The sequence below is a fragment of the Labrus mixtus genome, chromosome 10 (assembly GCF_963584025.1).
Source record: "Labrus mixtus chromosome 10, fLabMix1.1, whole genome shotgun sequence".
NCBI classification, from domain to species: domain Eukaryota; kingdom Metazoa; phylum Chordata; class Actinopteri; order Labriformes; family Labridae; genus Labrus; species Labrus mixtus.
Genome location: NC_083621.1, coordinates 28,635,066 through 28,660,510, shown reverse-complemented (window position 1 = coordinate 28,660,510; position 25,445 = coordinate 28,635,066). Strand labels below are relative to the sequence as shown.

Sequence of the window (25,445 nt, the reverse complement as noted above, 5' to 3'; positions counted from 1 at the left end):
GTATACTATATATGGTATAGTAAAGTATACTATATATTGTATAGTATATATGGAATAGTAAAGTATAGTATATATGGTATAGTAAAGTATAGTATATATGGTATAGTATTGTATATATTGTACAGTAAAGTATAGTATATATGGTACAGTATAGTATATGTAGTATAGTAAAGTATAGTGTATAGATAGTAAAGTATAGTATATATAGTATAGTATATAAAGAATAGTGAAGTATAGTATATATAGTATAGTGAAGTATAGTATATATGGTACAGTATTGTATATATGGTATAGTATATATGGTATGGTATAGTATATATGGTATAGTATATATGGTTTAGTATAGTATATATGGTACAGTATAGTATATATGGTATAGTAAAGTATATATGGTTTAGTATAGTATATATGGTATAGTATAGTATATATGGTATGGTATAGTATGGTATAGTATATATGGTACAGTATATATGTATAATATAGTATATATGGTACAGTATATATTTATAGTATAGTATATATGGTATGGTATAGTATATATGGTTTAGTATAGTATACATGGCACAGTATAGTATATATGGTTTAGTATAGTATATATGGTATAGTATATATGGTACGGTATAGTATATATGGTATGGTTTAGTATAGTATATATGGTATAGTATATACGGTATAGTATAGTATATATGGTATGGTTTAGTATAGTATATATGGTTTAGTATAGTATATATGGTATAGTACAGTATATATGGTATAGTATATATGGTTTAGTATAGTATATATGGTATAGTATATATGGTTTAGTATATTATATATGGTTAGTATAGTATATATGGTTTAGTATATTATATATGGTTAGTATAGTATATATGGTTTAGTATAGTATATATGGTTTAGTATAGTATATATAGTATATATGGTATAGTAGATATGATATAGTAAAGTATAGTATATATGGTTTAGTATAGTATATATGGTATAGTATAGTATATATGGTTTAGTATAGTATAGTATATATGGTTTAGTATAGTATATATGGCATAGTATATATTGTATAGTATAGTATATATGGTATAGTCTAGTATATATGGTTTAGTATAGTATATATGGTATAAGTATATATGGTATAGTATAGCATATATGGTATAGTATAGTATATATGGTTTAGTATAGTATATATGATTTAGTATAGTGTAGTATATATGGTATAGTATCTATGGTTTAGTATAGTATATATGGTATAGTATATATGGTTTAGTATAGTACATATGGCATAGTATAGTATATATTGTATAGTATATATGGTATAGTCTAGTATATATGGTTTAGTATAGTATATATGGTTTAGTATAGTGTAGTATATATGGTATAGTATATATGGTTTAGTATAGTATAGCATATATGGTTTAGTATAGTATATATGGTTTAGTATAGTGTAGTATATATGGTATAGTATATATGGTTTAGTATAGTATAGTATATATGGTTTAGTATAGTATATATGGTTTAGTATAGTATATATGGTTTAGTATAGTATATATGGTATAGTATAGTATATATGGTATAGTCTAGTATATATGGTTTAGTATAGTATATATGGTTTAGTATAGTATATATGGTATAGTATAGTATATATGGTTTAGTATAGTATATATGGTTTAGTATAGTATATATGGTATAGTATAGTATATATGGTATAGTATAGTATATATGGTATATATGGTTTAGTATAGTGTAGTATATATGGTTTAGTATAGTATATATGGGTTCGTATAGTATATATGGTTTAGTATAGTATATATGGTTTAGTATAGTGTAGTATATATGGTTTAGTATAGTATATATGGGTTAGTATAGTATATATGGTTTAGTATAGTGTAGTATATATGGTTTAGTATAGTATATATGGTATAGTATAGTATATATGGTATATATGGTTTAGTATAGTATATATGGTTTAGTATAGTGTAGTATATATGGTTTAGTATAGTATATATGGGTTAGTATAGTATATATGGTTTAGTATAGTGTAGTATATATGGTTTAGTATAGTATATATGGTTTAGTATAGTATAGTATATATGGTTTAGTATAGTATAGTATATATGGTTTAGTATAGTATATATGGTTTAGTATAGTATAGTATATATGGTTTAGTATAGTATATATGGTTTAGTATAGTATAGTATATATGGTTTAGTATAGTATATATGGTTTAGTATAGTATAGTATATATGGTTTAGTATAGTATATATGGTTTAGTATAGTATATATGGTTTAGTATAGTATAGTATATATGGTTTAGTATAGTGTAATATCGGCTGTATGGAGATGCAAGACGGATCCAAAGGGAAATTTACGGAGAGAAGGGACGGAGGGAAATGCGGATTACAATGAGTGCTATTTCAGCACCATGGTCAGTTACATGGATTTATCATTAAAACAGTGACCTGCTGATATTTAATCAAAACTAGTGCTGATATGTGTGTGTGCATATTTGACCAATTCTTTGCTATTAAACACGTAGGCCCTAAGGCAGACTGAACTAGCCGGGCGGGAAACCAAATATAGAAGGCTACTGACAGTTTGACATTCAGTGATTCTGGAGGACCATACAGCCACACAGCCAAATAGGCTATACAATATAACCACACATAATCAACCCACACACAACAACAGACTACAAGTGTGCTAGCAATGGCCTGCCGTTGAAGCTGAGAGAGCGGCTGAGGGTGAGAGAGCGGCTACCCTCCCCTTTAGTATATACTGCACACTACTATCAAACACAACAATAACAGAAACACAAAAATAATATATAGTATGACTGCCAGTCGTGGTTATTCTGCAATAAGCTGGTTTCTGGTCTTGGAATGAGGAGGTAGACAGTGTACAGTGTAGCGTCCACTTACAGTCTGAAAAAAACTGACAAGAGATTCATTTAGCTTTTCATGATTTAGAGAATCAAAAAGAAAATGAGTGGTATCTTTGTGTGGTTAGGTGTGATTGTTATTATTTCCCGTGTTACAACCTGTCCGTAATTTCTTCTTCTTCTGTTGTTGTTTTTTTTTAATGGCAGTTGGTATACATAATAATCGTTGCATTACTGCCATCTGCTGGATGTCCGAATCTCTGACCTGGCAGACCCCCTCCTCTGACAGGGATAATCTCCCGCTGTGAGGAACATAATGTGAACAGCCAGGTCGGGAGAATCTCCAAAGTGGTCCTCCTGAAATGATCTCGATATTTTCAGGAGTGTAAATGTGAAAATGGCTTATGTCACGTTCAGTTCTTACGATTACTTTTTCATCTTCTCTTTGCACTTGTTAATGACACCTACCCCAAACGGTGTCAACTCCTGATGCTGCTGCTTAGAGGCATTGATCACTCCTCATACTTCATGGTGACTCTCATCCTCAGACTCTTTCACTGCAGAGTCACGCAAAGCACAGAAGGTCAAAGACGACAATCTGATACAATTATGCTTTTGTGAATTTCTCAAGAAATGAATTATTTATATGTGCTTGTGTCTGCACATCATGATACTGCTGATGTGGACTTTAAAATGTTTTCATACAAAGATCTGGAGGATTGCTCGAGGGTTTGAAAGGGTCTAATTTTAGAAAAGCTTTTTCCAATAAGACATTTAAAAAACACAAATGCACACCTATATCATTGCCAAAAGGACAGTTTAGAAATACAGGGGAGTTGTGAGCTTTTATAGAGCGCATCAAATCTGCATGGTCTCTAATGTCCAGCAGGGGGAGACTCCACTGGTTGCAAAGAAGTCTGAGACAATGAGCTTTTAATTTATCCCGTCAGTAAACATTTTTTCTGATGAGTTCATGGTCTCTAGCTCATGGTGTTCATTTTGTAGGTAATGGTCCCAGTTAGAGAAAGAAAAGACAATTAAATAAAAGGGTATGACTCACAGAAGCTGAGACCTTTAAAATGTTTGATCAGAATTCTGTTGTAAGAAAAATTCAATCTGAGGAGTCAACAGTATTTTTCATTGTTGTAAATCTGGTTTGAGGTCTTTTGAGCTTGCAAGAATCAGCACCCTCAAGTTAATATCACAGTTAGCATGATGCACTAATGCAACTTGTTAACTGATGCACGGACACATTTTCCAGGTCCTGCTCAGACATAAGTCCTTAAGTTCTTGATATGAAGACACCTCACTCTTGAGATTCACCAAATTATCCAATATGGCCACTTCTAGTCCTGAAAAAAGAAGACAACGAGAACAGCCGATGTGCAAATCGCATTTTTAAATGTGAGAGACATGATGGTGGAGAGTCAGAAATCTGGGAGAGAGAGAGAGAGAGAGAGAGAGAGAGAGATAGTACCCGGGCCGTCCTCTCTCTTGAGAAAGCCTCTGTACATGGGACACGCACTAACAGCACCACACCTTTGGATCATTTTGAACAAAGTAGATGATCAGTATCATACTGATCCCCATCTTTACTGTTTGGGGGGCTTTTTCTGCCTTTATTGTAGAGATAGGACAGTGGAAAGAGTCAGGAAGAGAGAGAGTGGGGAATGAGCCACAGGTCGGACTCGAACCCGGGCCTTGGGAACTACAGCCCCTGTACATGGGGTATTCGCACTTACCACTAGGCTAACAGCGCCCCATGTGGTATCAGCAAACATGATTGTATATGTGCAGTGAGGATCATGACTCAGGTGTTTTACACATGGCTAATCTTTATTTTACACAGAACAAACAGAATCAGCTGCATCCACAGACAGGACCGTGTGACCTCCTACACAGGACAAGAGGAGACAGAGAATCACAGGTTATTTCTTTATTCTTATATCGATTTGACATCTTCAAAATGGACAACAGTGCAGCGAAGAAAGTGTGAGACGAGACGACAGAAACACTCACATGTGGATGTGGTGCAGCTGCTTATTCCAGACCGTTCCTCACTTTGTACTCATGGACGTCTGTGCTGTGCTGCTTGAAGAGCTGCGGGGGGGAAACAGAGAAGGCATTGAAACGTTTACATCACAACGTTCTGGAAAATTCAACTGCAGCCCATCATACTCGGAAATTCTTCATCTGCCTTGCCGAGATCGTTACGGCCTCCTTAAACAAAACTAACTAAACCAAGGATTAAAAAAACACGGAGGCCGAAAACACATCAAAAGAGGGACGCCACGCGGGATGCAAAAGATTTAACACACTGGAGAGCACGGCCTAAAAGGAAAGATGGTAAGGTGCCGAGCCGACCATGCAAAGGGCCGTCACTCTTTTAACCTCTCCTCCTAAAAACTACCTCAGAGAACAAAAGAGTGAAAACAGGACTACCCGTGAAGTCCAGCCCAAACTAAAACAACAAAACCCAGCAATACGTTTTTAGGGACAAGAAGAAAAAGAAGAAAAAGCTGAAAGGAGAAACACAGGCTGCCTCCTCTCCGTGCTCCTCATAACCCCCCTCCTCGTCCCTGAGGACACGTGGCACTCAGCTGATCGGCGGCCAGAGGGAGGGGGGGAACCAGGGAGACCAAGAGAAAGACATCTCTTTCCCAAAGTAAGCTTAGGGGGGAAAGTATTTCTGGGCTCAATGGCATCACATGTTGAAACAGCGGGTTCGGACACTGGAGACCTGGTCTACACGGTTGAGTTGTGGGGGCCAATAAGGGGCACTTATGTGGTGGGGTAGGTAGTAGAGTCATTACTGGAGGGTGGAAATGCTGTTTTGGTTTCAGTGGAAACTAAGGGTTGACTTATCAGTAGTAGGGCACAGGGGCAGAATCAGGACCGGTTTCTAGACTGAGCTCTTATCCTTTCATGAGGGCACGAGGGTCTTGTGTGTATTTTCATTTCAAACTGAAACAGAGGTTAGTGACTGGATGTAAAAAAAGGAGTATCCCAGAGAAACTGAGTCTATCAAATGAAAGGTGGGGAGGGGGTCACCTCTATGTGAAAAAGAGCTCAGACAAAGAGTGCAACATTTGAGGAATAATGTGTCTAGTTACATCTGCAAAGAATGGCAGGATTTCCTCGTCTACAGTACCTAGTATCATTCAAACATTCAGGGACTCTCTGTAAAAACAACGATTGTACGACTGTGCTCTTCTGTCTTTTATTTACACAGCATCCAAATCTATTTAGAAACAGGGTCGTGTTTAGGCGATACACTCGAATAAGAAGCGAGAGAGATTCGTGTGAAATGAGTCCGTTACTCACCAGGCCCCAGAGGAAAGCAGCTGATCCAAAGGCAAGACCAACTCGCAGCCAGTTAGGGTTGGCAAAGTCCGGCTTGGAGCTCGTGAACGCAGACCTGGATCCCACTGTCAAATCAAAAAAAGGGAAATCATTCAAAGAGGCATGAAGAGCTGCTTTGTACTTCAGTAAGAGTGCCAACGCGATATTAGAGTTACGATACCAGAACTTAAACTTCAATGTGATACCAATCAGACAATGTTGATTTCTATTTTAATACCATGGCAACAAAAATAGAAATCCTAGGTGCTAAATATTGGGAATGTTGTTGTTCTTAATTACAAAACAATGCAGACAAACTTGTGTTTTTTACTAAGTAGGACAGATATATCGACTTTCCAGAGATTGCATTGTTTTAAAACACACAGTATTGAAAAGGAGATTACCTTCATCATCCCCATCATTACTTTTTCTCGATATTTTTGCTATTTTGTTGTCAAATCAAGGATTAATTCATTCTGCAACCAGTATCAAGTGTTTCTCTACCGACTTCCTGATCAAACATGTCAATAAATATACAGTAGAAGTATAAATAAACAACGAGTAATCACTTTGCACTGAGGCATTTTGTTAAGAAACACATGAAAAGCAGGTTCTTCTCTATGACAGCAGGGCTACAGCTATGCTAAGCTAAGCTAAGGTCAGACCGCAGAATAAACACGCCGTCCCGATTACAAACACTCGTATTAAACACAAGTCTTTCCTCCTCACATTACGAACACATGGACATTATGCCTTCGTCGTACCTCTGCTGACTTGAACAGCTCGGTGAAATAACCGGTTGAAAGTCATTTTAGCTGAAGAGCAGTGGTGTCCGATCCTACCACTCTGCGATCGATTAAACACTCTGGAAGATCAGAGTAAAGGATCCCAGAGTCATCGATACGTCGCTTCAACACGCCTGGGACAGCATTCACAAACATTTCCTCAAGATAAAACTCAGGAAGATTCTTAATAAAGAAGTTGGGAAGTTCTTACGAATGTTCTGAAGTGTAATTCCTGATTGTTTCTTTATTTTCTCACTTACGAACTTCTCAGATGCTGTAGAGCAGACTTAAGCCCCGTTTCCACCACAGGTCCACAGAACTCAAAGGTTCAGGGGCTTCTCTTCAAGGAACTAAAAGGTTCCTGCCACCGCTGCCCGAAGTCCGGGGAAGATTATGTAAATCAGGCTGTATGACTTTGCAAATGGTGTCATTGATCAACAATGGAAAGTGGAGAGTGCTGTGTTTAGTGTGTCATTACAGGACAGAGGACTCTAATAAAATGTTCGAAGAATTAACAGATACCTCACTCCCCCCACACCTAAGAAACACTTTTTTAGAAAGATAAATTATATTAACCCCTGTGATGAATGTCTTGAAGTTATTATTGGGGGGAAAGGTATATTTCATGATTTTGACATTTAAACTTTAGAACATCTGATTTTTTATTTTTTTATTGTGAATACACAAGATCTTTGTAGGAATTTTAAAATTGGTCACCACCGATAGAATACAAAAGATGTGTTTTAATGGAGAATAAAAAAATAAAAAGTACAAGTCACACATTATTTTGGTCAAACCATTCAAACAGAAATGTAGATTCTTTCTGTAGAAGTCAAACCAGGTTTTTACCAAGTGGATAAACTTTAAATACACTTAGATTAAAACTAAACAAGTTTAAGAGATAGGGACCAACCATCAGTCCTGGGGGGACAGGACCTTCTTCATTGCCGCTCCCATCCCATCCCCACCTCACTTTCCACCTTCAAGAACTCACTTCAACATCGCCCACAACCACTAAAAATCTCAACTCTCATCCTCCTTCTCTGACAGGATTTCATCTTTGTTTTATTTTGTTGCTTTTCATTGTTAAGCCTCTTTGAGTATTTAGAAAAGCCCCATAAAGGTCTAATGCATTATTATTATTATTGATATAAAATAATAAAACATTTGACTTTAAGAGGCCTAATCAATGACATAAAATAGACCTCCCCTTCTTATCTTTGGAGGATGATATTACATAAAAAAATATATATTAATATTTTATTATGCACAGCTTTTTTTAAAAGCCTTTCTTGAGAGAAAACAAATCTAACAATCATTTAAAACTGAATTACGACCAGGGAGTTATGTGTAGTTTATCCTAGATTGCTTGGTTATGTTTTATTGACTTATTTATTTGTTACTGTTGTCCTTAAACCGTGCTTTTCATCTTGCCTGGCCCTTGTGGGTGTCATTACCCAAAGAGACCACACGAGGGTGCTAAGTCCTGATTGGTTTGTTGTCTCTGACTCCATCTGATGTCTTATTGTAAAAAGTATGCATGCTCTGGGTAGACTGTGGAATGGAGTTATCCTCTGGGATAAATACAGTTTTCCAAGTCTAAGAAAGCCATGAAATAAAAGGAAATACATTATTATCATTATTATTAATTACATAGGAAAACATTAAACATTTTAAATCAAAATTCAACGAGAGACTTGATAAATATTGAGATTTTATATGTTTGAATAATCTAGAAACAAAGATAACTCATTCAGAAATTAAAAAATGAGCAAATGAATGCGGGGTCAAATGCTGCATTCAGGTGCTCCTCGGAAAGTTGAAAATATTTATTTTTTGTGTTGAGTGTTTAAATTATTAAACACGAACTCCAACTTTTTGTTTCAGCTTTTCAAAAACAATGAACTCTTTATTGACCTTCATTTTAGATTTGTTTATTTTTTTATTTGTTGGGATCCTCATTTAGTCCATGGGCCAGACCAGATTCTGTGACCAATCGAGGTAGCAAAACTAAGTCAGAATTTTTGAAAATGTCCACGTCTGTAGAAAATATTTTGGTATGATGACTCTCCTGAGTGACAGCTGAGTCACAGTAACTAGCTCTTGAAGTCTCCTTCCTTTCTTTCGTTCTTTCTTTCTTTATTCATTTCTTTATTTCTTCCTTCCTTCCTTTATTTATTTATATAGTTATCTATTTTGTATTTATATAGTTTATTTCATTCATCGTCCAAACAAAACAATTAAATAGAAACAAAAATCTCAAATCTGGAATGAGGAGCAGAAATAACAATGATCTTATATAATGTACCCCTCTTTCAGTGTTTCTTATTGAGGAAGAACTTCAAATACACTAAAAATAACTGAACTGAACCAGCGGGAAACTCATATTTCCGATTATTCCGACAGCCCCTGAACGCAGGGTCAGCGAGCAGCCTGACCCGGAGGAGAAGCGCGTCGGCCATTTTCCTCGGAAGGGGGCCTCGGCTTCAACACGTGAGAGAGAGGAGCCCGAAGAGACTGAAACAGTCCAGCATCTCTGACTCCGAGAGGATATCCTTCATGTGTGGACCGGCAGAGGCATAGAAAGCCAGCACAATGCCCACAATCACTCTACCGCCGAAGGAGAACGCACTCTTCAAGAGGATCCTGGTAGGGAGATGACGTTAGCATGCGGCTAATGCTAGTTTGTGAAGTAGCCGTCAGAGCAGGTAGCTAGGAGGTAACCAAAAGATTCAGTACTCCAAACGCCCTGTAACACCCACGTCTCTTTGATATACTAGTAGAAGTCATTCACAAACGGAACAGTTGCCTGGCAACCAGTAATGCGGTGTAGTATGTGGCCCTGTAACACGTCCAAAGTGTATCAATGACAAAGCTCCTCGACACACCTGACCGGGCTTCATAGTTCATATCCCCGTATCATAAAGGTATTTGATGGAACTGTCTGAACTTTATCAACATTTGTATTAAGGTGGTCTAAAAGTTCGTTACTTTTCGATACAGTGCGTTTAACATCATTTAAAACCTGTTTATTTTATTGTCGAAAAGTACAGAAACTTAAAAAAACATCTGTATCATCAGACAGGTGTGTCAGAGAGAATTGAATACATGAAAAAAAAAATGCAGACAAACTCATGCACAGCTCCCAGCTCCTGCAGCCACATGTCCGATGTGTCCTGGGTCAAGATGTTTAATAAGTTGCTCCTGCTGCTTCGTTGGTGGTGAGAGAATGTGGATGGGATTAGTTGCTTCTGATGGTCTCACTACACAGCAGCCTCTACCATCAGTGTGTGAATGTGTAGGTGTGACCTGCGGGATAAAAGAGCTTTGAGTAGTCAGAAGACCAAAAGTCCATTTACCATTAATTTTTTTTTCAGCTTTGTTGTTGCCAATGTTTTTGTGCAATTAAGACAGCAATTATTGGGGGCACAGGTGGCCTAGTGGAGAGGCTTGGTCCTTGAGGGCTGGCGGTCCTGTGGCTCCTTTCCTGTCTGTTGTTCCCCTCTCTCTCTGTCTACCCTCTGCCCTGTCCTTACAAGAAAGGCATAAAAACCCCAATAATACATCTTAAAAAAAGAGTCAGCAATTATTGTTAATTAAAACCAACAAATGACCCATTATGAGTCCCTCTGACTTTTATTTTTATCGCCCTGGTATCAAAAAAGATATCGATATCGTCTGGATTTATCTTATCTTTGTTCATCATTCTGGTAGTGGGACGTCCTTATGTGGGATAATTGTCGAATACATTAAAGAATACAAATGTTTTTAAATCAACTTAATATTACAATACTGTGCAGATGTTATTTCCCCCTCCCCCTCCATTGTTTCATAGAACACAAATAATCCTCCCGGGGGCTCACTGTGCCCGTCGCCTGTCAGTCATGGAGATATGTGAATATATTGTAGGGTATGTTCCCCGTGTCTCCACTAGAGGGGGCTCCTGTCTACACTGAGCCGGGCACATTCCTCTGATCCCTTGTCTGATCACATCTGCTCCATTTATTTTTCAGATCTTAGTGTTGACATGTTAACTGGCCATAGATGTCATTTTTGCTGCATGTGTGTCTTTGCTCGTGGCAGAAACTCTCTTCATACACTTCCACGAGCCTCTGTGAGGGTCAGTGCAGAACGGCAGGCTGTCGGCCCTCAGATGTCTGATCTTAAGTCTGCTTTGTCTTTTCTGTTTTGCAGAGATGTTACGAGCACAAGCAGTACAGAAACGGCCTGAAGTTCTGCAAACAGATCCTGGGCAACCCGAAGTTTGCTGAACATGGAGGTAAGACACACAAAGCAAGCAGGAGTCTGAGGAATGCCGTGCTGCATCACTGTCAGTCTGATCCTCCTATTTTCAGTGAGGCTGGGGGAAAAGGCATAACGTAGGGTCACAATAACCTTTTTCTGTTTTCCTTATTTATCCTGATTTAAAGAGAAAATACTGCTGGTTTGACGAGTATCCTGATGACGAGCCGGGAGAAAACTTTAGGGTCAAAAGTTCAGCTTTCGATATAGTTCATAAACTTAACAAGCTGAGTAATGCCCGGAGGTCTCTGACTCTCAGAATCAAGCAGACCAGCTGATCAAACCAGATTAGAGATCAGCCGTGTTTCAGTCGTTACTCCCAGACGTCCCACGATTAAAATCTTCATCTAATTAAATCAGACAGTTAAAAGCATCAGAATGTAAAAGGTGACAGTGGTGAGACGTGCAGAGTAACCCGACCTCTGTGGGCTCATGAACGTCTCGTGTCTTTGTGTCACTGCTTTGTTTCCGTTCATGTTTTGTTTGTGTTCCAGAGACGCTGGCCATGAAGGGTTTAACCCTCAACTGTCTGGGCAAGAAGGAGGAGGCCTACGAGCTGGTGAGGCGAGGCCTACGCAACGACCTCAAGAGCCACGTCTGTATCCTTCTGCCACAGCGAAGTCATGTTGTTAACCCTCGTTTTCACACGCTTCATGTCCTCGCATTCTCAGCTCCAGCTGTGTCTGGATTATGTGTTTAACTTTCTTAATATCAAGGGGAGGGAAGGACTTACTTAAAGTATAACCACCTGATGACAGTAGACTGCTTCCTGTTTGTGATTTGATATATGCTGCTAACTCTGCCCCTTTCATGTGAATGCACTACTCTGGGTAAACTCATCAGGTTGATCAGCCTCGTGTGACCTCTCAGTCTCTCCTTTGTTAGAGTCAGTGAAGCCGGTTTATCTAAAGACCCCTTGGGCATGTAGATCTGTAGTAAAGGCGTCTGGTCGGGGCGTCTCTGTGTGTTTGTTTCCTGAACGTTCTCGTTCTCTCAGGCTGGCATGTGTATGGCCTGCTGCAGCGCTCAGACAAAAAGTACGACGAGGCCATCAAGTGTTACCGCAACGCCCTAAAGTGGGACAAGGACAACCTGCAGATCCTGCGGGACCTCTCCCTGCTGCAGATCCAGATGAGAGACCTGGAGGGATACAGGGTGAGGGGTTTCACTCATTTCACTGTCTGGGTGGATGAGGGGGGCCGAGGGCGGTGCAGGGTAGGGTTGTCATGGTAACAGAATGTTAAAAAATCAAACGGGTATCCATACCTGTTTTGATTCCACGGCGAGGCATCAAATATTGGACACTGTCTGAATTGCACAAAAACATTGGCAACGTTTTTGTTCAATTCAGACCGTGTGCCGGAGTTTGCTGTACCGATTTGACCTTTAACCTTCCTCTGACGAGAAGTCACGCAGAAGCTACAGTTTCATATCCGTCTTTAAACCTGGACATTAACTTCACATTAAACCTTCAGTCAGTTTACATTAAAATTGTTGACCTCTGTGTTTTTGTGCTGTGGCGCTCTCCTCCTTGTCCTCCAGGAGACCCGGTACCAGCTGCTGCAGCTGCGTCCAGCCCAGCGAGCCTCGTGGATCGGGTACGCCGTCGCCTATCACCTGCTCGAGGACTTTGAGATGGCTGCCAAGATTGTCGAGGAGTTCCGCAAAACACAACAAGTAGGTAAAATGAATAAGGAACCACTCGACAGAGCTGTAAGGGGTTCATTTATAAGCAACTTTAAAATCCGATGAGACGTAGACGGAGGAACATCACAGGTGCATCGACCTTTTCACGTCGTTCTAGACGGCTTTTAAACGTTACGGGACGTTACGGGATGAGGTCAGCGGGAGACTTGGGGTTCATTTAGATTACTTCTTCTCCTCTTAAGGACACACACGACAAAGTTTGACTTACTACAGATATGCACCATCTTAGTATTATTTCATCAAACTCAAAGGTAGAGTCAGTAAAAATGATCGTTGCTTTGACTCCTGGGCTCATCCTCACCAAAATCCCACGCCCACTTTAGGGTTAGCGTGTGCTTGTAGTGACATCGCCAGCTACCTGAGAACATTACGCTAACACAAGCTAACCGTCAGCGTCTGTTTGGCACCTGCCTGTCCAACAGTAAGCAGGCCAACTCCACATCACTCCTCTCCCAAGCTGCTCATTAAAGAGTAACTAAACCCTAAAACCACTTTTTTCAACTCTAAACCTCTGTGTTTGAGTATTAAGTAGTGTTATGGATCAATCCAAGTCCCAATCTCGACATTTGAGTACAAAGTATTGAAATTTGAAATATTGTGTTAGAAATGTGCATAGTGCCCTTCAGTTTGAAAAACTCTAACAGCTGTGTGGAGTACAGTACTACGTAGGAGTGAATTACTACGTCACCAAACCTATAAAAGCCTCGTCACCCGACTTGGCGAACTGTGGGGAGTCAAGTGTATGTGTGTATTTGTGTGTGTGGGGCAAACATTGTATCATGTTGCGGTTGATAACGGCGCGAAAGGAGTGAGTAGATTTAGGCTTTATGTGATTTTTTGATCCAGCAGATGTCGCCCTTGAGCACCAGCATGAAACCAAAACAACTTGCGGTGCATTGTTGTGTTAGCATGCTAATGCTAGCGATCTTTATTATGCTCGTATCTTCACACTGCATGTAAATTTACCTGAAATGAGCGTGATCTAGAAACACAGTTAAGCAGTGAGTACAGTATGTTATTCTTCTTTTCTCTAGTCCCTCAATTAAACAACTTTTATACGCGAGGGGAGGAGTCAGCCGGCCGTCCCGACAATGTAAACAAACTGAAGATAGGACTCTGAAAGCATCACAGACAGTGGGACTGGGGTGTTACACCCATTGTAGACAGTCATGACTCACAGAGTTATTTTCAGAGGATATACTTGATTTCAATTACATTTAAGTGTAAAAAATCACATAGAAAGCCTTTAATGAAGTCCCGATAACGGGTAAAAGCCAACCCAAGGTTTAACCTCGTTTTGGAATGAGCTTTATCCACCTGGGATTTCCCCTCACTCTGATTATATTTTCTCTTCTTTGTCGCTACGTCCACATCTGCAATATTTTCCGGTCTGACTAGTGTCCATTTGTTGAATTTAATCCTATGCGCTGTCAGTTGCTGGGGGAAGTGTCCTCTCCCCACCCAGACAAGTCCCATGCCAACCAACATAACATGAAAATACAGACAGAGGACAGGCTCTCTGCAGACACAGTCACCACCACACACGTATGGAGGCACATTTTTTAATACAAACATGCTACTGACTATCTTTAAGATTTGTCAATGCAATAAAATGTAAAGAGAATCAGTTTGTTTTTCAGGCTCGTAGCACTGAAGAAATCCAAAGTGAAGCCTCTAAGTGTAACTTAGTATTTACAGTTAAAGTGAGACTCACCTGAAACAGATGAAGAGGCGCTCCTCTGGGGTAATGAACAGTGATTCATTTGTAGACATATCTGGAGGTAACATATCTATTTCACTTTGCTTTTCATCTGAACACGCGGTCACGTCTCAAGTAGCCCATCGGACAGGAAGCAATGCAGTGCTCAGAAAAGGAACTATAGGCTGGAAGTCATATGTAATGAACTCTTCAGAATTACAGAGAAGGTGACCATCGTCCTCAGAGTCTCGTATCCTGTCAGACGATACCTGATGAGTTCTGAGCTTTTACAAAGTGTGTTCTTGTTACGATCTGTGCCTGCAGCAGCGATGGCAGTGAATCAAACGAGTGATGTTGTTGTCTGAGTGTTTATGATGTTTAACAAGGAAAGCATTGATCCATCTCTCTCGTGTGTCTGTGTGTGTCTGTGTCTGTGTGTGTAGACGTCTCCAGACAAGGTGGACTACGAGTACAGTGAACTACTGCTGTATCAGAACCAGGTTCTGAGGGAGGCCGGTCTGCACAAAGAGGCCCTCGATCACCTCAACGACTACGAGAAACAGATCTGTGACAAACTGGCTGTGGAGGAGACCAGAGGTGGGTAGATGATGGACTGTATGGAAAGGTGGCCGACATGATAAACGTTAACAGGACAGGATTAAAAAGGACTCCTTAGAATCAAAGAATACATGTGACCACTTAAAAAAAAGAAAGAAGGAAAGTGGTTTTGTGAGACAGGTTGTATTTTCACATGTTTGATAGAAGCATGGACAATTATTCCAAATCATCTTTAGACCATCCTGCAGCATTTTTACTTGCTGTGTGTGTGTGTGTGTGTGTGTGTGTGTGTGTGTGTGTGTGTGTGTGTGTGTGTGTGTGTGTGTGTGTGTGTGTGTGTGTGTGTGTGTGTGTGTGTGTGTGTGTGTGTGTGTGTGTGTGTGTGTGTGTGTGTGTGTGTGTGTGTGTGTGTGTGTGTGTGTGTGTGTGTGTGTGTGTGTGTGTGTGTGTGTGTGTGTGTGTGTGTGTGTGTGTGTGTGTGTGTGTGTGTGTGTGTGTGTGTGTGTGTGTGTGTGTGTGTGTGTGTGTGTGTGTAGGAGAGCTGCTACTGAACCTGGACAGGCCTGAGGAGGCGTGTGAGGTCTACAGTGGACTCCAGGAGAGGAACCCTGAGAACTGGGCCTACTACCAAGGACTGGAAAAGGCCTTAAAGCCAGGTGAGCACCATGAACACCTGTGTGCTGTGTTTTCTCACGTTCAAGTGAACAGTAGGGCTGTCTTATTTTCCATTAAAGTCAGTAAGAGTCTGTTGACAATCTGAGAGGTTCGACTTATTTTTTTTAATATTGTTGCCACAAACACAGGTCCATTAACTTGTTGGAGTCCAGCTCTCTTTTTATTCACAATACTACCTGCTTATGAGAGCGCCCGTTCAGAGCGCACAGACGTTCCTGATATAGAGTTCTGCACATGCTTGAGTCTGTTCAAGGCAGTGCTCGGCAGCCCGAACAGAACTCCATTACAGTAGTCCGGGCGGGAAGTGATGAAGGCGTGAATGAGAGTCTCAAACGGGGTCGGGGAGCGAGGGCCGGAGTTGTGGTTCTTGGGCCTCCATACCGCTCACCAACCACTAGGCTACTGCGACCCCAGAAATTTCTCGCTGCTCCATTTGCCATTCTACTGAGTTAAAGAGCTAGCATTAGCACTTAGCAGGGGGTGACTGATTAGACAAAAAAAAAACTTCTGAATCTATTTAAAATCTCAGAAGATAAGAATCTCGATTTTTACATATCAATTTTTTTCTAGTTTGTATTGACCCTATGTCTTAACACCAAAGCAGTGTGCTGCTGTCTGCAGAGAGACGAGTCTCCCCCATGTGGGTTTGCATCCCTTGAATGGCTCCCCTTTTAACGGGGCAACATTACTGTGTTCATTTACTGAGGTCAAGAGTGCATGCAAAGGTAAAGTTATGGTGAGTGCGCCGCCTGCTGGATCAAAATGCAAACTACTTCAGACTGCCTGATAGACTGTACATTTTGAATTTGAACGGCTCATTACAGGTCGAGTGTGAACTTTCTCCCCCAGGTGAGAGTGAACAGTCACTGCAATGAGATGGATTTTGCCCAGACAGCCTCCCTTAAAACTGACAGTCAGAAATAAGTGGCATTAACAATTTTAAACATCAAAATTCACAGACACAAGTGCTGCTGGGATAAAAACGGTCCTTGAGGTCGGTTCATTCTCTGCTGCTCTGTAAATGTTTTCCTGAAGGCAGGTAGGAGAACAGACTGTGTGTAGGTGGGAGGAGTCCTGTAGGATGTGTAATGACTTCCTCCTGCAGTCAGTGTTGTAAGTGTCCTGTGTCCTCAGCACAATGATCCAATGGAAGAAGCAACTTTAACTGCTCTCTTTATGAGTTTATGGTCCTGTGCTGTGAAGATAACGCACCAAACCAGTTTGCTCCCAGTAGCAATGCTTTCACTCGTTGCTCTGTAGAAACTGAAGAGTTCTTGTGGACATGCAGTTCCTCTTGAGACACCTTTGAAAAATTTCTTTACTTTTCACTAATTTTAAAACCCCAAACTGTGTTCTGTTCAGTGTTTGGATCATGCACCATCATCAGTATCTTGGATTTCTCTCCTGTCACCTCCTCTTCTTCTTTTTTTAAAATCTGTTTCAGACTCTTCTTTTTATTCTCACAGCAAACAAACCAACTTTAAATGAACTTCTTTCTGCAGTTTGATTCGACTACAGTTTGACATCCAGAGATGAGGGAAATAACAGACCTCAGAGTCCAGTATTCAAGTGTCAAAAACATTTTTTTCAAAATGTTTGGTCTTGTAGTGTCTGAATCCTTGTGTTTTGCTTCCTTGAATACTAAAATGCTCCTTTAAACTCCATGTGGCCAAACAAGGTACTGCAGTATCAGGGGGAGTAAAAGGTTTTTCGTTGAGCTGTTTTGGTCCTCACACCACCTGCCTGTCTCTCTCTCCAGGGAGTATAGAGGAGCGTCAGAAGATTTACGAGGACTCCTGGCTGAAGTTTCCTAAAGGCCTGGTTCCCCGAAGACTGCCTCTTAATTTCCTCACAGGTAAACCCCGCCCAGCCTGCAGCAGTGACACACACCGTGTATCGGCAGACTGAGTCACTATTAGGCCCCGTGTCCACCTGGCGTTTTCTCCGGGCAGAAAAGCGCTGGCTGTGCGCTAAGAAGTGTCTGCATGAAGCTGAGAAGAAAAGCGCTGCACGTCCATCCTGTCTCTATGACAACAGTCTGTTGACAACGGCCGCTGTATGACCGAGACGGCTCCGTTACTTTTTACTGCATGTTTTTTACACGGGGAATAGCATACATTTAAAAAGAGCGCCGGTGATGTCACAGCGCCCTGAAAAGTTGAAAGATTTTCAACTTCAGCACTGAGTGGCTGCACATAAACAGCAGAGCGCTTGTAAAAAAAAGACGCTGGGCGCTGTGCTTTTCATCCAGGCGGTCGCTATCTGCTGCGAATCGCTCTCCACTCATTGAAAACAATTTTGAAAAGATGATGGCGCTCAGAAAAAAAAAAGCTAGGTGGACACGGGGACTTAGAGAACTGCTGGACATTGAATGCAGAAAACAATTCTTTGGTTATTTGGAAATTCAAGTCTTCTTGTAGTTTGTCCAGCAGCTCTCTCTTAATAGTTTACACACTCTCCTCAGCAGCGTCTGCAGAACACAGAGCAGAGCATACAGCCCACGTTGAGCTGCCCAGATAAAAGCGATCTGTGAGGATTTACAAATGAAGCTGACATTTTCACAGTGCAAAGAGATGTTTCTTTCTGTTAAAATGTTCCCTGAGCGCACATTTCCAAAGCAGGTAACAAGATAACTGCTCACTGTTTCTGTAGTTTAGCTAACTGAGCTTACAGCTGAAGAGACTGAGCAGCTGTTGATTTCAAGAGGAGCTCACAGTGCTTCCACATTGAATGGATTCCATGTTCGACCGTAGCATCTTATATTGTTGTCACTGCAGCACAAACCTCACTCGGCTGTATCTTTACTGTGTGTTGTGCTGGTCAGGGGAGAAGTTTCGTGAATGTCTGGACAGCTACCTGAGGATGAACTTCAGTAAAGGCTGCCCGCCTGTCTTCACCACCCTCAAGTCCCTCTACACCAACAAAGAGAAGGTAAAGCAGGCTCTCATTTACACTCTGAGCTCCCTCCACTGACTCGCTCTGAGATGCTGTCCCTGTTGTATCGCCTGCCGCTGTGACTCAATCTGTGTTTGATGTTTAAGAACATGTGTTCATCTCCCCACACAGGTCACAATCATTGAAGAATTAGTAGTCGGCTTTGAAATGTGTCTAAAGAGCTGCCGAATGTTTAGTGAAAACGGTGAGTATCGTTTTAAACTCGCTTTCTTTTCCTTTGGCCTCAAATAATTTGTTAGACTACATCTACAGGCAGTACTCTGGAGCTGACTTGTGTAACATGTGTGCAGACGATGGGAAGGAGGAGCCCCCCACCACCCTGCTGTGGGTGCAGTATTTCCTGGCGCAGCACTTTGACTTCATAGACAAGCACGGCCTCGCTCTGGAGTACATCAACGCGGCCATCGACAGCACGCCAACGCTCATCGAGCTCTTCCTCATCAAGGCCAAGATCTACAAGGTTTGTATACACTCTGCATGAAGCAATAACATCACATTGGTGAGGTTCCTCTATTTTTTTTTTTAACCCTTTGACCAATGGCATTAAGTGGTCAAAATTCCATCAATCACTGATTGGTTAAACAGTTAATTACTAACATTCCTAACCAAGATCATTTACCTGTCTGTTCGTCTTCTTCTTCTCTGCATGTTGCAGCACGCAGGTAACATAAAGGAAGCAGCGCGGTGGATGGACGAGGCTCAAGCCCTGGACACGGCCGATCGCTTCATCAACTCCAAGTGTGCCAAGTACATGCTGAAGGCCGGCCTCATCAAGGAAGCCGAGGAGATGTGCTCCAAGTTCACACGGGTAAGAGACAGAAGCTCCTTTAACAACACAACTGAGAGGAAAGCCTGCTTATAGTTGTGGTGAGCAGATGCAACATCAGCCCTCCAGAAGTGCTGCAAAGCAACTTCAGGGTTAACTGAAAACACAGACTTCTTACTGGAGTAGATCGCCATGGTAACTTCTGCTAAACACCTTACCTGCTCCGGGTTGTGTTTGGGACAAGAGAACAACCTGCATTGATCTCCCCCTACTGACCAATCAGATCTCGTGATCACAGAGGTCTGTTGTGGGTCGGTAGACACTCAGGTTACACAAATATATATGTTCAAAAACACTAAGTGGATTTTTCATAATATGTCCCCTTTAATAAAAGCTGTGAGTTTACAGGGTGCAAACATTTGGCCTTCACGCTGTCATTGTGTGCGTGTGTGTGTTTTCAGGAGGGGACGTCTGCAGTGGAGAACCTGAACGAGATGCAGTGCATGTGGTTCCAGACGGAATGTGCCCTCGCCTACAAAGCCATGAACAAGCTCGGAGAAGCCCTGAAGAAGTGCCACGAGATCGAGAGGGTGAGCTTCTACTACTTTCACATCTGCTTTCTTAACTGTCCGATTGGCAACTTGAGAAGCGCCTGGGTTCAGATCAAGTGAAGTGACATTCATCCATCCAGGATAAAAAAAAAAAGTAATTTCTTTGTTAATTATATCCCCTGGAGTCTGCATCGCCTGCTCACCTGTCTCATCTTCACCGTAAATAGTAAGTTACACAGAGGCGTCACTCTGGATCACTTCAGCGGTATGAAACCCAAGAACCCAAGTTAGCTGAAATCAAGCTCTTTGCTGTAACGGTATTATATATCGTAGTATCTTGAAGTTTAAAGGGTTTTCACATTTAAACGCATGTTCAAGCGCTACAACTTCCCTTCTCTCCCTCAAACAATTCTGAACTCGTGTCTGTGCATAAGATCAGAGAGAGATGCTTTTATAGATCTCCTTTTGGTCCAGGTCCTGAGTTGTGTTAAGCTGCTTCTACAAACGCCCCATTTCCTGATAATCACTATTCATAATAAAAGCATTTGAACAAAATAGAAACTGGGAACTATTCAGGAGAGCATGTCAGATTTAAAGTGTTGATCATCAAAATAACTGAGCGGAAGCAGAGCCACAATCAGCTGCGTGATTTCTCTGAATCAGAAGAATCTGTTATTTTATGAAAAGCCAAAACATGCCAGGTGAAGTCTTCTAACAGCAGCACATCTAAACACTGGTTCATTCCCCTCTCCTCCTCCTCCTCAGCATTTTGTGGAGATCACAGACGACCAGTTCGACTTTCACACGTACTGCATGCGGAAGATGACGTTGCGCTCCTACGTGGATCTGCTAAAGCTGGAGGACGTCCTGCGGCAGCATCCGTTCTACTTCAAAGCTGCTCGGACCGCCATCCAGATCTACCTGGCGCTGCACGACAAACCTCTGACAGACGACAGCAAGGAGAGCAAGGCTGACGCCGGCAAGTCTGTGTGTGTTTGTTGTTTGTCCAACAGAGGGCGCTCTGACTCGATGGTTTACATTCCTCTCAGCACACAGAGCATCACAGCTGAGCAGAGCACTGGAACTAATAATGAAAGATAATCAGTGCTTTAACTCTTCTCATCTGTCAGGCTGTGATAGTCTTTACCTTTTTGCCTTCTGTAGAAAATCTGACGGACAAAGAGCTGAAGAAACTGCGCAACAAACAGCGACGAGCCCAGAAGAAGGCGCAGCTGGAGGAGGAGAAGAAGAATGCAGAGAAGGAGAAACAGCTGAAGAACCAGAAGAAGAAGAAGGAGGATGATGACGAGGAGATAGGCGGGCCGAAGGAGGAGCTAATACCAGACAAACTGTCCAAGGTGTGCTCATAACTTCATCTGTAGAGGTTATCGTTCCATTTGAACCCGATCGAGTTTGACAACTGTTTTGTTCTTTCACAGCCGGAGAATCCTCTGGAGGAGGCTGTGAAGTTCCTGATCCCCCTGAAGAACTTGGTGCGCAACCAGATCGAGACTCACCTCCTGGCCTTCGAGATCTACTTCAGGAAAGGTGAGACTGACTCTTCCAGCATGAAACCACGCCTCACACACATTTCACAAATCAGAAGTCTCAACTCTTCATTTTCATTCCTGCAGAGAAGTACCTTCTGATGCTGCAGTCGATAAAGAGGGCCGTGGCCATCGAGCCGTCCCACCCGTGGCTGCACCAGTGTCTGGTGCGCTTCTTCAAAGGAGGTGAGTGTAAGCCGCATCAGGTGTATGTTTCAAAGTGACGTGAAAGGCAGCTGTTATACAGTCAACTCTATCAGCTGGAGGCTTTTATTTTCAATAGATCTTCAGACCTCCCTGCAGCTGAACCTCCACTCGCTGTGCAGAGTGTGGTTACACATCGCTCCGGTCAAAGGTTATATCCCAGTTTAACCTGACGCAGCCAAATACAACTTCATCTCCATTTCCTAGATCTGAATACTGCTGCCCAAGGAGATACTGTCCGTCTACTGTGCTGGTTTACATCCAGGCAGTTTGGAGAGCCCTTTAATGGGAGCGACAGCCCCGACAAGTGCGAGGCAGCTGCTGTTAACATTGAATCAGCATTACGAGTCTGAGCTGATGAAGGGATTAATAAATAGTTTAACACACCTGAATTATGGTGAAAACGAGCGAGACGAGTGCGAGTGCTCTGTTAGTCCTGGAGCAGCCGGCCAGCGGGGGAATGGGGAGGGGGGACTTAAGCATGGTACGGGACAACAGGGTCTAATGTGAGTGTCCTTAAGCATTTTCAACAGAACTGAAGCAAAATAATCATATTTGTGCATCATTTTACAATTTAAAATCATAAACTCAGCTTTGTAATTCATTTGCAATCTCTCTCTGTGTGTGTGTGTGTGTGTGTGTGTGTGTGTGTGTGTGTGTGTGTGTGTGTGTGTGTGTGTGTGTGTGTGTGTGTGTGTGTGTGTGTGTGTGTGTGTGTGTGTGTGTGTGTGTGTGTGTGTGTGTGTGTGTGTGTGTGTGTGTGTGTGTGTGTGTGTGTGTGTGTGTGTGTGTGTGTGTGTGTGTGTGTGTGTGTGTGTGTGTGTGTGTGTGTGTGTGTGTGTGTGTGTGTGTGTGTGTGTGTGTGTGTGTGTGTGTGTGTGTGTGTGTGTGTGTGTGTGTGTGTGTGTGTGTGTGTGTGTGTGTGTGTGTGTGTGTGTGTGTGTGTGTGTGTGTGTGTGTGTGTGTGTGTGTGTGTGTGTGTGTGTGTGTGTGTGTGTGTGTGTGTGTAGTGAGTGACAGCGCTGACTTGGCCGAGGCGGTGAGGACAGTTTTGAAGCAGGAGATCTCCAGACTGTTTGGAGAGAGCAACCCAGACAGCTTCAACAAGAACTACCTGAGCCAACACTCCAACTCCATCCCACACCGACTGGCTGGTACGCTGCCGGCAGACACACACACACGTACACACGTTTAGAAAGGTCATACCAAAAGCAAAGTGATCACTCCCTCCACAACTCACGGCTCCACCAGCTGGCTCCAAACGTGAAGGATGTCGACGCCGATATCAGGGTCTTTCTACACTTTTCAGTCAGATGTAATTTCCTGAATGAATCATACGCTTTAATCAACTTTTGTGGGTCTAAATTGAAGCTGATTAACACATCATCAAACAACCCAACTAAATAAAGCCGTTTTCACATCTGCCCTCCTGAAAGTTTCAGACAGTCTATGCAATGTGCATTCACACATACAGCTCCTCCTGGGGATATCAGGAGTTTTCAGGAGTGTGAAAGCCCTATAACAGTTTTCACCTGACTGGAAAGCCAAGTGTCTGAAAGTGTTTTAATGAGAAACAAGCTGTAGTCTGAGTCTCTGTCTTGTTCCTGCAGCTGCTAAGATGATGGTCTATCTGCAGCCTTCCTCTGATAAGATGGCCTGTGAGATCGCTACAGCGCTGGACGAGTCTCTGTCTGGAAAAAGCCTCCAGGTGTGTGATGAATTACATAAACCTCAGACACTTGTACTCGGTGTGTGTGTGTGTGTGTGTGTGTGTGTGTGTGTGTGTGTGTGTGTGTAAACTAGACACAGCCTGTGAAGTCTTGTTATTTTGTTTTCACTCATTGAAAATGTTTTTGATCTATTTAATTTGATTCTGTTAGTTGTTGCTAACAATAGTAGTGTGTGTGTGTGTCTCTGTTTGTGTGTGTGTGGGTCTCTCTGTTTGTGTGTGTGTGTGTGTCTCTGTGTGTGGGTCTCTCTGTTTGTGTGTCTCTGTGTGTGTGCGTGTGTGTGTCTCTCTGTTTGTGTCTCTGTGCGTGTGTGTGTGTCCTGCAGATCTGTACTGAGGTGCTGGATGCCCTGCGTGACGGCCAGCTGGGCGAGGAACAGCAGAAGGCGGCCGAGGCCTACCGAGCCGCCTGCCACAAGCTCTTCCCTTATAGCTTGTCATTCATGCCCCCTGGTTACCATGACAACAGTAACACAATCAGTGCCAATGGCGACCTGTCGGCGGGAGAGCACGATGACATGTCAAACGAGATGTGAGCTCTGACGAGAGGAGGAGGTGGGAACATGCTGCCAGACGCCTTAGTCCGCCAACACACCCAGTCCCCCCATCCTCCTCGTCGTCGTCCTCCTGCTCCTCATCCTCTTCCTCCCCCTTCTCATCCTCCCTCCTCAAACCCACGGCTAAGGCTGCGTTGAGTCCCCGTCCCCCCCCCCCCCCCACATTGCACTGATCTGGATGGACTGAGCGCCACAGGACGGACAGGAAAGGGAGCTGGCATATGCAGGAAGACAGACTTTTTTAAACGTTTAAAAAAAAAAAAAAATGCCCCGCAGATGTTCTGTCCCTGAAAACAAAACCAGATAAATACAGTATGAGGAGGCAGAGAGGATTCTGGGAGAAGACATTGGCCGGCTGAGATGGCTTCTGTAAACACAGTCCAGGTTTTCTAAGACTCCTGTGTTTTCTTGAAGGTTCATCTGCTTCTCACGTTTTTAAAAGTAATTTATATATTACAAACTGACAAATGGATTAATAAAAACAATGTTTGCTAAACAAAAGCGTACCATTGTGATGGTGCTGTTGGGTGGGGGTGTTGTTTCTACATTTCAGTTAACCGCCTCTTCTTTGTCAACCACCGAGGAGCTCTTGAACCCTGGTGAGATTAAAAAAAGGTTTTCACACAGGGTTTGTTAGGAGTTTCTGCATGTGATCCATGCAGAGCGAGCTAGATGAAATAAACAGTGACAGTACTCAACAGTGTTAAAGAAAAGCTGTCTGCATGTCCACACCACACACACTGTACGTTTAAGTGCACAGTAAGGACGAGCTACAGTTACAGCTTGATTAGGCTGTTTCATTAGAACCCTGTCCTTGTCCCAGTACACATGCTCCGAGGAAGAATCCATTTATTAACGGGAATCACTGACTCCTCTACAACAGGTGGTGAGATGCCTCCTTTCAGCTAGTTATTGTTAGACCTTCATCCAGTTGATCTGGCTTGCACGTTAGCAAACAGCAAAGTGGTGGTTGTATGTGGAACGCTGAAAAGACGTGGACATCTCCACAACTCTGTTCATTACATACATGCTCTACTCTTTCAAATGTAAATGCAATGCTCACCATTCCTCGAGCTCAGTGGACTGACTCCTTAATGAATAATCTTGACCCTGAATTTCTGACATGTTTCAACAAATCAGATTTAGTTCATGAAAACATTGTCCAGTTTGGACCTCAGATGGTACAAAACGTGACAGAT

At 42.1% G+C, this 25,445-nt stretch overlaps 2 protein-coding genes across 3 annotated transcripts; one reads left to right on the top strand and one right to left on the bottom strand.

Annotated features, from left to right (window-relative positions):
- Positions 1-4,686: 4,686 nt before the first annotated feature.
- ndufc1 (NADH:ubiquinone oxidoreductase subunit C1) lies at positions 4,687-7,134 on the bottom strand. The gene is made up of 4 exons (XM_061049045.1): positions 6,976-7,134; positions 6,194-6,297; positions 4,889-4,969; positions 4,687-4,763 (listed from the first exon to the last, which is right to left on the bottom strand). Exons 1-3 carry the CDS (start codon positions 7,019-7,021, stop codon positions 4,910-4,912), a joined length of 210 nt encoding a protein of 69 aa, XP_060905028.1. The 5' UTR covers positions 7,022-7,134; the 3' UTR covers positions 4,687-4,763; positions 4,889-4,909.
- A 2,307-nt stretch (positions 7,135-9,441) lies between these two features.
- On the top strand, positions 9,442-24,761 carry naa15a (N-alpha-acetyltransferase 15, NatA auxiliary subunit a). 2 transcript variants are annotated; one of them, XM_061049042.1, is made up of 20 exons: positions 9,442-9,645; positions 11,191-11,275; positions 11,793-11,897; positions 12,296-12,453; positions 12,841-12,975; positions 15,148-15,301; positions 15,799-15,918; positions 17,697-17,792; positions 18,762-18,868; positions 19,004-19,076; positions 19,183-19,352; positions 19,548-19,700; positions 20,120-20,248; positions 20,975-21,188; positions 21,374-21,567; positions 21,649-21,757; positions 21,844-21,942; positions 22,971-23,114; positions 23,571-23,668; positions 24,016-24,761. In XM_061049042.1, the coding sequence occupies exons 1-20, from the start codon at positions 9,592-9,594 to the stop codon at positions 24,223-24,225; spliced, it is 2,607 nt and encodes an 868-aa protein (XP_060905025.1). In that variant the 5' UTR covers positions 9,442-9,591; the 3' UTR covers positions 24,226-24,761. The 2 variants fall into 2 exon arrangements, with proteins under 2 accessions (XP_060905025.1, XP_060905026.1); XM_061049043.1 differs by lacking the exon at positions 24,016-24,761 and adding an exon at positions 23,779-23,846 and having other exon boundaries at positions 23,571-23,732.
- The last annotated feature ends 684 nt before the right edge of the window (positions 24,762-25,445 follow it).

Bases quoted from the DNA above. Each gene is read 5' to 3' on its own strand.
- ndufc1 (XM_061049045.1), bottom strand. From the start codon at position 7,021: ATGACTTTCAACCGGTTATTTCACCGAGCTGTTCAAGTCAGCAGAG. The intron at 6,298-6,975 runs GTACGACGAAGG...TTGATTTGACAG, and splicing joins AGCTGTTCAAGTCAGCAGAG to TGGGATCCAGGTCTGCGTTC. The intron at 4,970-6,193 runs GTGAGTAACGGA...TCCCCCCCGCAG, and splicing joins CTGCTTTCCTCTGGGGCCTG to CTCTTCAAGCAGCACAGCAC.
- naa15a (XM_061049042.1), top strand. From the start codon at position 9,592: ATGCCCACAATCACTCTACCGCCGAAGGAGAACGCACTCTTCAAGAGG. The intron at 11,898-12,295 runs GTATCCTTCTGC...TCGTTCTCTCAG, and splicing joins CGACCTCAAGAGCCACGTCT to GCTGGCATGTGTATGGCCTG. The intron at 21,758-21,843 runs GTGAGACTGACT...TCATTCCTGCAG, and splicing joins CGAGATCTACTTCAGGAAAG to AGAAGTACCTTCTGATGCTG.